The 14,598-nt window shown below is 34.5% G+C and overlaps 1 protein-coding gene across 4 annotated transcripts in view; it reads left to right on the forward strand.

The window, feature by feature from the left end:
* LOC132906220 (GRAM domain-containing protein 2B-like) overlaps positions 1–14,598 on the forward strand; it is a 75,997-nt gene that overhangs the window by 4,000 nt on the left and 57,399 nt on the right. Inside the window, exons 2-4 of one of the 4 annotated variants that reach the window (XM_060958208.1) lie at positions 1,702–1,896; positions 3,433–3,694; positions 6,589–6,807. In XM_060958208.1, coding sequence (XP_060814191.1) covers positions 1,702–1,896; positions 3,433–3,694; positions 6,589–6,807 — 676 coding nt within the window. Of the gene's footprint in view, positions 1–1,701; positions 1,897–2,241; positions 2,279–3,419; positions 3,695–6,588; positions 6,808–14,598 lie in introns of those variants that run through there. The other 3 variants (XM_060958234.1, XM_060958228.1, XM_060958218.1) reach the window with 3 other exon arrangements.

Genomic DNA, 14,598 nt, shown 5'->3' on the forward strand with positions numbered 1-14,598 from the left:
GAATAAAATGGAACTTGAACGTGCTATCGGTCGAGCACCGACGATATTATATTGTAGTTATCATGGTACTCTTCGATCCGCCAACTCTTGTTTTCTTTATCGTACGTACTTTTTCATTATCGGACTACGTCAACTCGTGGTCTGTTGTGTTCTAAGCCTTGCTGCGTTCTTTTGATCATTTTCCAGCCAATCGTATTTTTCTAACTTGAGGTTTTCAGTATAAATAAGAAATATATTAGCTTAAAGTTGACAGTTACTATATCTTAGCTTTACTTTATGTTGGCTCTAATAGCTAAATCGGCTAACTTGGCTCTAAAAATAAATTCTTATTTACAATATCCAGTACTGTATTCAATTTTCTATTAAGAAAATTATTTGTTATTTTTTTGACGATTACATCGTTTTTTTTATTATTTAAATTCTTTAATGAGATATATAAATGGCTTAAAATTTTCCTAAAGTGCTATATACGAATAGAGAAAATTTTACGGGTTATTTATATCTTTGTAATTTCGAAAAGAACAATTTCCTTAAAACTATTTCTCTACGATTACCACGTAGTTCCTAAAAATCTTCTAAGAAAGTGAAAAGAAAGTTTCCGTTCGAACGATTACTAACCTATTCCAAATCGTGGAAGTTTAGTGTGATTACATTACTATGGAACTCCCAGATATGTGCAATCCCGGAAATAATTGTGAATCAAGGAAGATACACGAATTCATACGTGTCGCAAATATGTTCAGGGAAATGCGGCAATTCCGGGAAGGATGCGCGGCTTATTGCCAAAAAGCGTGATTGTCCTTGTACCTAAGTGAGGCATTCGAGTTTTTAGTTGTTAGTCAGAGGCCTACAAAGTCGTTTCTCATACGTTGTTATATAATTTCAGTATCTTCGATGAGCAAAAGATTAGTGATTTTTAATACGACTCATGCTATATTTACGATATAAGTAAAATCAATATAAAGTTAGCAACAGAAGGGTTCTTATCTTTTTCAATTTAGGGAGATGTACATCTGTCTAGAGATCCATAAAATAATTTCGAACTCTTAAAAAATAATATGTACTTTCTACATTTTGTATATGTCTATCCTATTTCTTTAATGATCTTCTTTTGTTTTTAATGTATTTTGTCATACGTTGTGACTCGTGATTTTATCCTCCAAAGTCACTTTTCTTCATCTTCGAGTCCATCGATTTTCTCTTAAATAAGGCTACATATTTTTTTTTATAAACTAATCGATGCACTTTTTATTGTTTATAGGAAAATATTGAAATACCTGTATCTGGAAACGATTAGATTTGAAGATATTTTATCTTTTTATAGATATGATAAAGATTTTATAGATATAAAGATATCTTATTTTATTTTGTAAAATTAATTGTACGAAAGACAATGAAAATATAAATATATGTTTCAGGTCTTTCTATGTTTTTCATATGATAAGTTTTATAAAATTAAAGTTGATAACTTTTGTGTAATATTTCTTTGCAAATAATATATGATATTAATATAAATATTAAGATAAAAGGCGAATCTATTAGTTTATAAAGAAATATACAATTACATACAATTACAGAAACATACAAATACATCCTAAAAAATGTCAAAATAATCGTATATACATATTTTTATTAAAAAAAATTTTTATTTTATTTTATTTCATTTCTCAAAGTTTCTTTAACGTAAGCTTTTTCCTTTAGATGCTTCTTCCAAAATACTTCGGCCACGAAAGATGTTAATACAGACGAGCGTTAATCTTCTCATTTCGTCGTATTCGACTTCTGGGCGATTTCTTTACGAAATTCGTGCAGCGTCTTTGTATATTATATTTCGTGTTTCACAACATCGACCATCAAGGTTATTTTTTATGGCTCTGGGAATTGATCAGATACGAGGTAAGCCTGAATATGCACGAACGGATGGATGGCGTTGATTTGATTACAGAAGCATGTCTGTAATACGCTCACGTAACTTATGAGAAACCGAAGATATAGTACACTAATGCTAAGGTTGACGTGATGCAATAGGGTTTTAAACGAATTAAAGCAGTGTCGCCAAGAATAGGCAAGAAACGCGTCTTTGCTAATATCACCACACCTGTTTCTTAAACATCAGTTGCTTCTCAGCTCATTCGGTAGACCTTTCGTTTCGCATAACTCAATCACGATTTTACACTCTATCGTTCATCGATATATTCAGTTGTTTTTATCGTCTATTAATCTTTCAGTGAAAAGGAACATATGTACCTGATAACAATGTCAACACGAGGATTCTCAGGTGAAAAGCGTTACTTGTCCGAATATTGTATTCATGAAAGGAATAAAAGTAAGAGTGTTGTGACGTGTCATCTGTATTTATAAATGTCCATCACATGTAGTTGAATGTGGCTTGGAGCTTGGACTATGGACTACTTTTTGCATCTTTATAGTTTCCACTTTCGACGGTAGTTGAATTTGTTTTTAACGTTGAAGTTGGGCAATTCCGAGTCTTCCGTTGTTCGAATAAATAATTATTTTTGAAGAGTGTTTCTATGTATTTTTCGCATAATATCGGTTATTTTAACAAGTGTTTCCGATAACTGTAATTTCGATAATAATGTTTTGGTTAGATAGTACTAACGAAATAACTTTTAATAAAATGAACATGTGTTTCTTAAGTAAATTCTGTTATTTAAATATAAAAATATTATGACAGAAATAAATTTTCTTTCCGAAGTAATCCTTTATATATTAATGTTTTTAACGAACACATGTTTTGTTTTCAAATAAGGTTATGGTATGTATGGTAAATGTCTTATTTTTAATTATAAAAATATATATCTGATAGGAACATAAGAATTCATAGAAGAATATATAATTATTATAGTATTCATAGTATTATATATAGTATATATTATAGTATATATGTTATTCACAGTATTTATTCCTTTATATGAAACAACTCATTCAAATTAACCATCTTTAAATTATTCTATTCACATCGTGTGCATTGAATTTCACATACTTCATAGAAATCGAAATGAATATCATCCATAGTTATGTCGAGAATTGTGAAATTAACATAAAACTAACCTAGTAACCTAAAGACTTCTACTCAGTTTGTTATTCGCCTTATCAAATCGATGAACATATGGAACAGCACATCTTTAACTTTTTATTTATTTATTTTTTAATTTATTTATATACATATATCCATTTTATTTATACTTTTGTGTTTTCCTTTATCTTTTTAATTTGCTTTATACACTTGCATTTATCTTTCATTTGTTTATTTATATTTTCACATTTATTTCACACTTAATCAACATAATCGTGATACTTGATTTAAAACAAACACTCAGAATATAAGAAAATATAATTTAATCCTTTTATGGATGCAAATTTGATTTCGTTTTTAGTGTTTAAATAAATGTCTCAAGGAACTTTTTTCAGACAGCGAACTAGGAACGTTTCGGCGAACCACATCCCTCAGATTGGCAAAATCATCCAACCCAAGTATCGTCAACAGCAATCAATCGTACGTGTCGTCGAACGATGGAAAATCATCGGTGTCCATGACATGGACCCCAGATAAAGGAGATACGATACCAGTTCGGCCCGCCAGGCACTCCGCACCTGCGATCGACGCACCTGCGCCGGAATACCTCGCCAGAAATCTGCTGCAGCTTGGCTGTCCCGCCGTGTCAATGCCCACGTAAGTCTCTCTGATCTATCGTGTGTGCACTAGTAACGGTTCAGTGGATCCCTCCGGATACATTCGTGGCAGAGATAGCGATTTCCGCAAACGCAATCGTCTCCGTGTTCTCTATCTCTCGTCTGGGGATAGGAATACTGCGCATTTTGTTGCGAGAGGCTGACCATCGAGTGGTGCATAGGGTGTGTTACTTTAGATATAGGAGGATATAGGACCTCCCGTCCAGTGAATTTTGTAGAGATAAAATTTTTTTAAGAATCGAATATTGTGATTAAAAAGATAGAGTCGGATATGGATAGGATAGCGGTATAATAAGTGGAAATAACATAGTGAGATCATAAATTAAGGCGTTAAACAGCGACAGTCGTTGATGTGTCAATATTTAGGGCTGTATATATCGTGTAGAGGTCCTCTGGATTTTAGGCTACCAAAGTATTTCATTAAATCTGGATTGGTTACAGTGTTTAATTAAGATTATGCTATTATAACGTCGTTGCTTTTTGTTCAGTAACAATCGTTATGCAAATAAAACTTAATATAAGATATTAAAGATTAGGACAAATATTTTTTGCGCAAGGAATCTGAGTTGACGTCGTACAGACCTGAACTAGGCTCAATGTCCTTGCATTTTCCAAAATGTCTCAAACTACTTGTTTTGACACCCAAAACATGTTAACTAATTCCTGACTAATTTTAAAATTTCATATCCTTTTTAATTATCATGCATTATTTCTACATATGGTCATTTTTGTTTTTTGTATTCTACAAATCGTTCATATAAAATCTCGAATTTGCATCTTGCATTTCATCGTCGAATATATTTCGTTTTATTGAATGAAAAGTTTCTATCTCATCAACGATACAAATATTTTATACAGATTGAAAATTCAGGATCACAGTCATAATAAAATTTCGATCCAATTTGTAGACAACCCTACAACAGAATCAAAAATTTTCATTCACGCTGGACCCACGATTCTTCCGCTACGCTCCTGTCAGCCATCGCGATGCACACCGGTAGTTGCTTAATGAGGAAATTATTCTTATTTCATCAATCCATGAGGCAATTAAATGTCCACCGTAAACTCGTATCAGCGTAAGACTGTGCACGTGTATCGCTCTGTTTCACTCGCGCTATTGCGGTCACCACGCAATGAAGAGAGACGGAAATAGATTGGGTTAGTCCGGGAAACAACATTCGCGATCAGCTGACCGATACCGCGGTCCCTCTATCGGCCGTTTTTCCGAGATAGCGGTGTGTGCAACGATGCGATCCCATCGTTTCAGTTAGATCGCATACATTCCCACGTGTACACACGTTTACAAATCAACTCGTCTATATAGCTATACAACCAGCAGCGTGGTGTTCGGTCAATAGCTGGCAGGACTGGCGCAGACGCGCCGAAACAGCTGAGTGTGCGTTCACGTACATCCAATGGTGCTGTACCATTGGCGTACATCCGCGAAAGCCTCGTCTAGTAGCGAGGAGTCGCACGAGCGCGGACTGCAGCACGTTCGGCACACCGCATTGCTGTATTTTCACCGCAAACTTTTGTTAGAATCACGCAGTCCACGTTGTATACTCTTGCACTTTGATCGAGAACCAACTAAACGAGTTTTGCTTATTTTCAAAATACCCAAATTGTGTCGAGATGAAGGAAGTTGGTGCATCGTGTTAGAAGAGGGATTATTCGAAAGGTGGTTCGAATCTGTCGGTGATTAGTCTTCAAATACAAGAGGAAAACAACAGGACGGCGAGGATTTGCGAGAGAAGAAGTATTTATATGTCATCTGATAAAAGTTTCATTGATCTGCTGAGCAGCTTCTCAGAGAAAAATGATGCTGCAACCGTATTGACGTTCGAATGTCTCCACGAAAATTTGTCAAGGTCTTCGTTGTTATGTAGCACGAAGACCGGAAGGAGTGGATAGGAAGTCTGGAGTAATTGAAGCGACTATTCGTGAGTCGTGGGAGAAGACCTAATTTTAAGTCAGTTTTTGTATGTGACTGTGTAGCCGTGTAACGTGGGACAGTGGCGCCCCTCTACTGGACTGCTAGCTACGACAACACTCATCGCAGGTGTGACTTTTTTAAACTCGTTTCTCGTGTCACCCATTAAGTCCCGTGTCCCATAACGGTATTTTGGTCAACTATGTATTTCTAGATGTCACGAAAGTTACTAAATCACAGACTCATTTTTATATTCGTCGATTATGACTCTATTAAATACAATCGATTTTTCATGTTACAAATAAGAAAGGAACTTTCTTTCTTTTTACCTTGTGCCCTATTATCTCGAAATTTACGTCACTCAGAAAGAAACGAGCCTCAGTGCGCGTCGTCTCTGTAAGGTTAAACATGTCATCGTTGACGTATGTGGATCATTTCCTTCCCGTTGTTGTATCTAATATAAGCTCTTATTATTCTATTTCCTGTCTATTTTGGTGTATTTTAAACTGCAATATTTATTCTATTTTCGATCTCAAAGCAACGAAACATTAGATTGTTATACGTTACTTCCACAAATTTCAAACAAAACCTTTCTAAAAATCGTTAAAGATAAAATTTGCTAAATGCAATAATAATCTTATACTAATTCCTTCGGAGCAACTTAATAAATATTAAAAATCGCAATAATTATGCGAGAAGTCACGATTATCGACTGTCGAATTAAATTAATTTATCGATGAGTTGGATTTGCGTCGCTCTGTAATTAAATCCGTTGTTTACGACCAGTGTCGTATAAATTTCAGATATCATGCGGTGGTCGTTGGATAAAAAAAGAGCATTTTTGACAAGGAATTCGGAGGGAGACCGACAGTGAATTAATTAACGATATTGAAGATAATGAACATAGACCAATTTAATATTTCGAAGGTATTGTCTTTTTTCAGACCTCGTGGAGGAGTAGGGTCTGAGCCTCCGCAGAGTAGCGACAGCGATGAACATTCGACGACGCATACCCAACAGCAACAGCACCAGCAACAACAACAACAACAGCAGCATAGTCATGGGCATGGGTATGGACAAGGACAGGTGGATATCTACAACTTGCCCAAAGTCCAGGTGTCGGGACCATCGAACATTGATGAATCCTCTTCCGTCGTCAATGGGTAAGTCTGATGTTATCCTTTTTCATTTATTTCTGACGATGATCGTTTAACGTTTATGATCATCAGCATATTGGAAGTCTGATGCATTGTAATAACGTAATTTTCTTAGAAGACTGCGGATGTTTATGCATTTATGAAAAATTTGAATCTGCCAAAATGTATATTATATGGAAAGATATAGCAAATATTCAAATATTTAGAATAATATTTAGAAAAAAAGTTCTATTTAGATTTCCTTTCCTTAGTTGTGTCTAGAAAAACATGAATTTATGTTTCTATCCGTAAAGAAATTTAGAAGTGAATTTACTCTTGGAGGCCCCTTGAATAATTGAATATTATTAGCGAAATTTTACAGGTTTCAGAAAGTACTAATATACATATTTTCTTATGTAACAGATATAAGTTTGGTAACAAAACGAATGAAACGTCACAAATAAATTGTACAAATTTCAAGTTATTTGATTATCCTTTTCTGATAAATTATTCTGCAAGAGTACCCAGGAACTATATTACAAATAACGTTCAAAATAAATATTTTTATTTATTGTATAAAAAAGATGAGAAAAATGCAGGGCATAGTTCACCTAGATAAATATAACTCTTTGCAGTTGAAAAAAGGAACACATCTCTATAGTTTACTTACTCTAGAAGCATACAAAATTTGCATTGCAAAGGCAACCTAGTATGTTACCTCAAACTTTCTACTACATAGTTCATCACTCATTTGACTTTCCTTGCAAATGAACCCAATATTCTGGCCTCGTATTCGCACGTATAGTTTTACATAAGACTGTTAGTATATTCTCTTAATACATATATTGATCGTCAGTGCATCATATTTAGTACACCAGGTTGGAAATTAACACTGACTGCTTTCAAGCTACATAGCCTGTTCGCGATGTTACTCGTTTTCTTGAAAGTTCTCCACAAGTCTGATCGTGGATTATAAACGAATTTATTTGCACTCTGTCTGTAAATATTATATTTTGTAAAATATTCTGAGGTCAATCGTCTTTAAAATACTTTGAGTAATGAAGTCACTGGTACACTTCAAATAAAAAAAAAACACTAATTTAAACTTACAATGATGCATTAAAAATACTGTTTTCTGAACGTTCTTAAGACCAGCTCGTAACAGCTTTTCACGATAATATCTGTACTTGATTTCTAGCTTAGAAACGTAAGAGTAAGAAACATGCGTTCTACGTTAAAATTAGTCGCTACATACGTATCGTACAGATGTTGATTAAATCTGTATATAATTCGATATGATGTTGATAACGTTCAATATAGACAGGAAAAGCTGCATCGTGGTTTCGATATGTTCTGTCACGTGGTTCGTTGACGTTGGATCGATTCGATCCGCATTGCAAAGCGATAATATTTTTAGCTAGCCCACCTGATATCGCGACATAAATAATTTTTTCGATAAGGAAAACGCGAGAGTTCCTCTCTGATTTCGTCCGATTACGTAACTTACCGAGTTCCATCGAAGTGTTTGCGTTCCTCGTGGAATGATTTATTTCCAAGCAGTTAAGAAACGAGCAAATAATTGCGATAAAATATGCATGCAGCGAACCATAGCATCAATTTCCACGAAAATTTGACTGCTCTAGAAAGATAGCTCGTGCGTTATGGAAATTTTCCAGAACCAGATGTGCTTTGACGTGGTATAGTAGAAATGGGATTAACTTTGGCATTTTTAGGGAATTATACGGTAGACTCTTGGTTATCAGATCACGGACTAATAGAACGAAAGATGTTATCGGAACACTGTTTAATAGAAAACTTAAAGATGGTCCCTTGTAAAGAGAATGCCAACGATAAATGCTTAACCCTTTGCATTCCAAATTTTATTTCAATTTCGTTACCAGCAGCTCCCAACGCTTTTAAGTGTTTTATTTGAAATTTACTTTAATTAAAAAGTAAGACAATTTAAATAAATAGAGGAAGAAACAAATTCACTTAAATACCAGTTTTATTCACACTATTGTTGTATTTTGTAATTTTTAAGTGTATGATAAGTATCTTAAAACAATTTCCAGGATGCAATCCTGGTTTTCTTACGCACGTTTCACGAAAAAAGGTGGGACTCGACAAAGGAGCTCCTGAGATAAAAACTTATGTCGAGTCACACTCCTAATAGAGGTGCAAAGGGTTAATAGGTACTTCTCTAGTTACTACTTCTTCATTCGTCCTTTCCTTGCAATCTAATAAAGTTTAAGGAAATTTCTGAACTATATCTATTATCCCAACACATTTTTTTATCTTGATAAAATAATAAGTTACTTTATTTAAATCTTCAAATAATATTGCGTTTATGCAAATTTTGCGAGATATTTCACTGTACGGTGCTTGATATATTAAGCAATGTTGAAAACAGAATAATCCTATACGTTACCATTAAAACCGTGTAATCCTTGTTTCCTACATTCTTCGTATAACAGACAGTTTACCATTACAGATTAAAATCATTCGCAATCAATATGACCTTGCTACGTCTAAAACGGGATTGCTTCCATCCAATCTAGTTTAAATCGGAGAAAAATCACTTTCCTTTTGCGTTTCTCCGCCAGATTTAGACACGATCAATTATTACACGTGTACATACACTTCCGTTCGTAAGTAATTAGGACACTGGTTTCATGCGAAATGTAACAATGGATCTAAAATATCAAGGAAACGACTCGGAATTTTATACTCACGCAAAGTTGCAATTCAATGTACTATGTGGGAAGAAAAGATTTATTAAAACTACTTTGTAAATCGTAAAGTTGTAAGAACTATGTATAAATTCTATTAAAACCTATTTTTGCGGCTTCGCGCGAAAAGGAGAAATAATACGGTGGCGGGCCTTTTTTTAAAACGGTACTTGCGCGTAAACCGTTACACGTCGATGAACGGATTTTCCATTAGTAAATAAGCTACAAGGATTGGTCACTTATTTTTAGATCAACTTCTATACATCCAAGGTTGTGGCATCCATCGATCTAAAAATATACTCTTCTGGAAATTCCTTTTTATTCGACTTATCGATTGCCCGTAAGGTAGTTCGAACGATTGCTTATGAATCATTTAACGTCACTTGTCTTCTAATCGTGAAAATGCACATGAAACGCTGATTAAAAGCGATTGCCGGACCTCGAGGTTCTACCACGCTTTCTGAATCCCTGAAATATTTTCACGTTGAAATCTTAAAAATCTCACATTCTTTTATGTAAGTATTCCTCGTCATCTACACAATGCAAAAATATCCTCTTGATCCCCTTTATCGTAAAACAAATAAAACGGGGAGGGTAAACATTGCTCGGAGAAGGATATAACGTTTGTCTTTAGTATCTTTTATGATCTAATTAATCCTCTCATATCCACGGACGAGAAATCTCGTGACGCAGTTCCATTTACGCTACAAACGAAATATCTCGAGCGTCTGTTTTGCGATATTTTCAATTGAATGTGGTTAAAGAAAAGATAAAAAAGATATTTTTGCAAATGCAACATATTCTACGTTCAGCATTGTAAAATTCTTTCGTTCCGCTGATTTTTGTTCGAAGCGATGGATAAGATACTAATCTTTAGCCTGGACGTCTTCAGGAACGAAGTTATTAAGGCCATAAGAAGGTAATTATTTTTTAATTTTTAGTTTTAATATTTATTTAAAATATGTTTGTAAATATCAAAGAAGTTAATAACCGAAAATCGCTGAAATTGAAAAAAGAAATTGGGATAATGCTTTTCATGTATGATAACTTCAAATTTCAAAAAGTTTTCTATTCCATATAATATGTACATCTATAAAAATGATCTGTGCCGAGTATTCGAAAATTTTTGTATGTTTATTTTTTAATATGTAATTACGAACTCCATGTTTGTGCAACGAGTGCAAGAAATGGAATTGTCTATCGTCGTGTGTTTTATGAGCGTTTCGTGGAAGGGGAAAAATGAGCAAAGTACGAGGGACGAGAGGCTATTCGAGATTCTTGCACGGGTTTTTCATGGCGCGACAGAGTGCGGAGAAAACTAGCGAAGGACCGAGTAGATACAATATATTGTGTATACGGCAGCGTTTTCTAAATTTTTCCGAGTTTCGTATTGTAACAGTGAAATAATCTATCTGCATTTAAGTAAAAAATATTTTTCAGACGATAAGAACTCGTTAAGAGCCATTGTACGAAAACACGTTAAAAGTCATTAAACTAAAAGACATTAAAAACAGATTATATAACAAATGTAAATAGTAATCAATATGTAGGATGTAAGTTATTTTCAAATGAAAATTTTTTATTAACGCAAGAATCATCTGAATCGATATACCAATTATAGAAATGAATTTTTAATTTGTGCTTAATTAAACTAACTTCGACCGATCTAATCCGCTTATTTGAACTTTCTATTATATGAACGAAATTATTGTGCGCGCGCGCGTGTGTGTGTGTATTGTGATCAACTAGGTGGCGACCAGTCTGGTTGCAACTGTTCGGTTTAGGTGGAGAACCTTGAACGATATTGACGCTCAAGGTGGAGGTAGATTAACCCCTTGCCATACTTTTACGAGTCTGACTCGTGACGAAAATTTTGAGTCAAACTTGAATATCACGAGTCAGGCTCGTGATCTAATCTTGAGCCAAACCTGAATATCACGAGTCAGGCTCGTAGTTCAATTTTCATGTTAAAAATGTTAACGTAGAAAAATATTATATTCTAATAATTAATCTATATTTATATCTTTGAAAATATGATTTTGTAGTATTAATTTCTGTATTTTTTGTATGATAAACATGCAACCTTGGTTTATGCTAAATTAAATATGATGACAGTGTCCTCGCCCCTATCAGTTTTGGAGCATAATTGTTTCTTTCAGTTGTTATTTGATTTATTAGTTCGTCTGCAAAAAATATCTTCAAAAAATCTAACGATTGTTTACCATTTGAGGATACTTGCGGCTCTGTAGTTTTTCGCCGACTATGAATTTTATTCCTGGTAGTGTTTTGCCAAATTCTTCACAAACTGTCCATTTTGAATTATTAGAATCACTTCCGAAAAGCGATTGATCTCAATGACCAAATGCTGGCATATTTCCTCATTATGAGGAAATTGCACAAGGGCTAAAAAATACCTATTTTTTTACATGTCTGACATGGCTCTATTTAATACATATATTATGAAAAAACAATTACATAATCAAGGAAAACAATCATATGTGAATTATGGAATAGATATAGCTGAGGCAATTTTAAAACATATACAGCTAACTGACTATACAGAACGCGGAAAATCCGCAGAAAGTACATCATTAGGATTACAAGCACAATTCTGTGGTCATTTCGCGAAGCATATTAACGGAACGCCTAAAAAGAAACACCCAACTAGAATATGTAAAGTTTGTTACAAACAGAAAGAACGAAGCGAAACGACCTGGGAGTGCACAAAATGTAATAAGGTAGCTTTGCATTTATCGGAATGTTTTATTAAGTACCATACCATTGAGGATTATTAATTTTTAAATTTGTGGGTATTTTGCAATAAAATAGTTATTTATGTCTTCGTATAACTAAATTGTTTATTTGTATTTTGTTTTGCATTTTTGGGTCCGGTGATTATAACATAGTCAGAAAATTAATTTCAATTCAAATATTACTGTCCTGGATATGCTTCAATTTATTTGTATTCCGTTATTGATTAAACATAGTATTAATACTTATACAAGATTTGCTGTAATCATATGTACTAATTAAAATATTTTTTAGAAGCTTTTGGTTCAAATTCATGTGAACTCCATAAGAACTCCATGTGAATTCCATCTCGCATTCAGCCGCACGATTTTATGTTTCAAGTTCCGACAGTCTGTCCCCGCCGCTTCGGCTTCTTCTTCTTTCTCGACCATTCGAGCGCAACGTTTAGACCCGGATTCCTCCGAGTTAAATGGTATGGCAAGGGGTTAAAGATTTCTAGTAAGCCTGGGTTTAGTATGTTTATTTTAACTGTTTGGTATAAACGGAAAAGTATAAAATGAGTTTAGACGTTGGCTGGAGCGTGATGAGTCTTTTTCTCTTGAAGCGCCTGCTGCTTATATTATAACTGTCCACCTAGGGGGGCATTTTCGTCAAAGTTTCCTGTGAAATAGGAGTCTGTTTCTGTCCAATCCTGTGTCTGTCCAATCCTGTAACTGTCCAACAGTCGTTGGCGTTCCTCATGTGGTGCGTATTGTGCGTACCTGGTCGAAGAGGCGTAGCATATCGTCCAGTTGGCGACATCGTCTTTGGATGTCTTTCGTCGAATTATCATTGGATGTCGAAATTTATGACACGTGGTTTACTGTTGAGAGGATCCATCGTGTGCATGCGTGCGTGGGCTCCAATTATCTGAACTGTTTGTTTCCCGATAAATGGAGATATTTCCAATAAATGAAATTTTACCGTTGTATGTTTTCATCTGTAATTATACGAATTTTATGAAAATCTGATATCCTTGTAATTTTGGAACAATTTATATTTTTAAACAGTGAATTGTCCGAAAACTACATTTGTTTTTTCGTTCAATCGCGGGGAGACGCGATCGCGTTGAAGCACGTCAACGGGAGTCGTAAATTTCCATTACGATTATAACAATCGACACCACGAACAGGACGATCCCCTTATTTCTTGTGAGATAATAGGAGTGTTTGTTGTGTAATAAAACTGTAATCAACCGTTTTGTAAGATTTATATTTTCAACAATTTATTACACTTATTATTGCGCCGCGTCGGAAGATATATTTGATAATTGTATACTTGCTGGTTATTTCGTATAAGCAAAAAGTAGATTAAGTTAATGTCGCGTAGACCGTAGTGAGGCCTAAGTTTGCAGCAACAGTAGATGACTACGTCGAGATTGAAAGAACAATAGATTTGACTGATCTAAATGTGTAGCAATAGTAGATGACTGCGTTGAAATGGAAAAAACAGTAGATGACTGCTCTAACGATAAGACCGTTGACTTGACTACACGAAGATTGGAAGAACAGTAGAGACCCGTCTTGTGCTATTACGGAGAAAAGATCGGTGTGAGTGTGTCTTTTTGAACTAAGAACGCGGACTCGTAGTTCACACTTTTCGGTAGGAAAGTGAGGGTAACGATCCGCGATGCCCATTGGTTATAGCCAACGATAATAAGTGAAAATAGGAGAAGATCTCCTGCAGATGTGGCTTATGGGAGTCCTTGTTCATGGGAAAAATCGAAAATATTTAAATGAATAGAGATTAAGCTAAAAAGATTCGGATTATGGTGGTAAATCTTAGGTTTATGGCAGGTCAGTGTAACTGTATGTGGGCCTTGGCGGCCAGACTATGAGGGACGTCGCATGGATCATTTCACTCGACGTAACAACATTTCTGCGTATTAGATTAAAAATAATTTAGCAAATACTCGTATTATTAAACTAGACTGAAGCCTTATAGAGAAAATATACAAGTGAAAACACTTGTCAAATTTTTTATGATTTTAAGATAACTGATTCAAGATTTTGTCGGAAAGTAATATTTATTATGCAATTTTTTTTTTGCGAACATAATTCTAATTTAGTACCTTCTAAAGAAATAAATATTTAAGTAATATAAAAGCAAAATTTTGTTATATCAGATGTGTTCCGCCGTTCTGTTTCTCAGAACTGTTCGATAAACGTGTGTGTCGTGAAAAACTGATTGCGTGTGGGACGAAATTAAATTTGTCTGACTCGAGCGAAATTTGTTAGCAGTTAATTTCATTCCGTGCAATAAGTATAATAGGGTAAATGCACAATTTAAATAATTTGAG

The sequence above is a fragment of the Bombus pascuorum genome, chromosome 1, assembly GCF_905332965.1.
Source record: "Bombus pascuorum chromosome 1, iyBomPasc1.1, whole genome shotgun sequence".
Classification (NCBI taxonomy): domain Eukaryota; kingdom Metazoa; phylum Arthropoda; class Insecta; order Hymenoptera; family Apidae; genus Bombus; species Bombus pascuorum.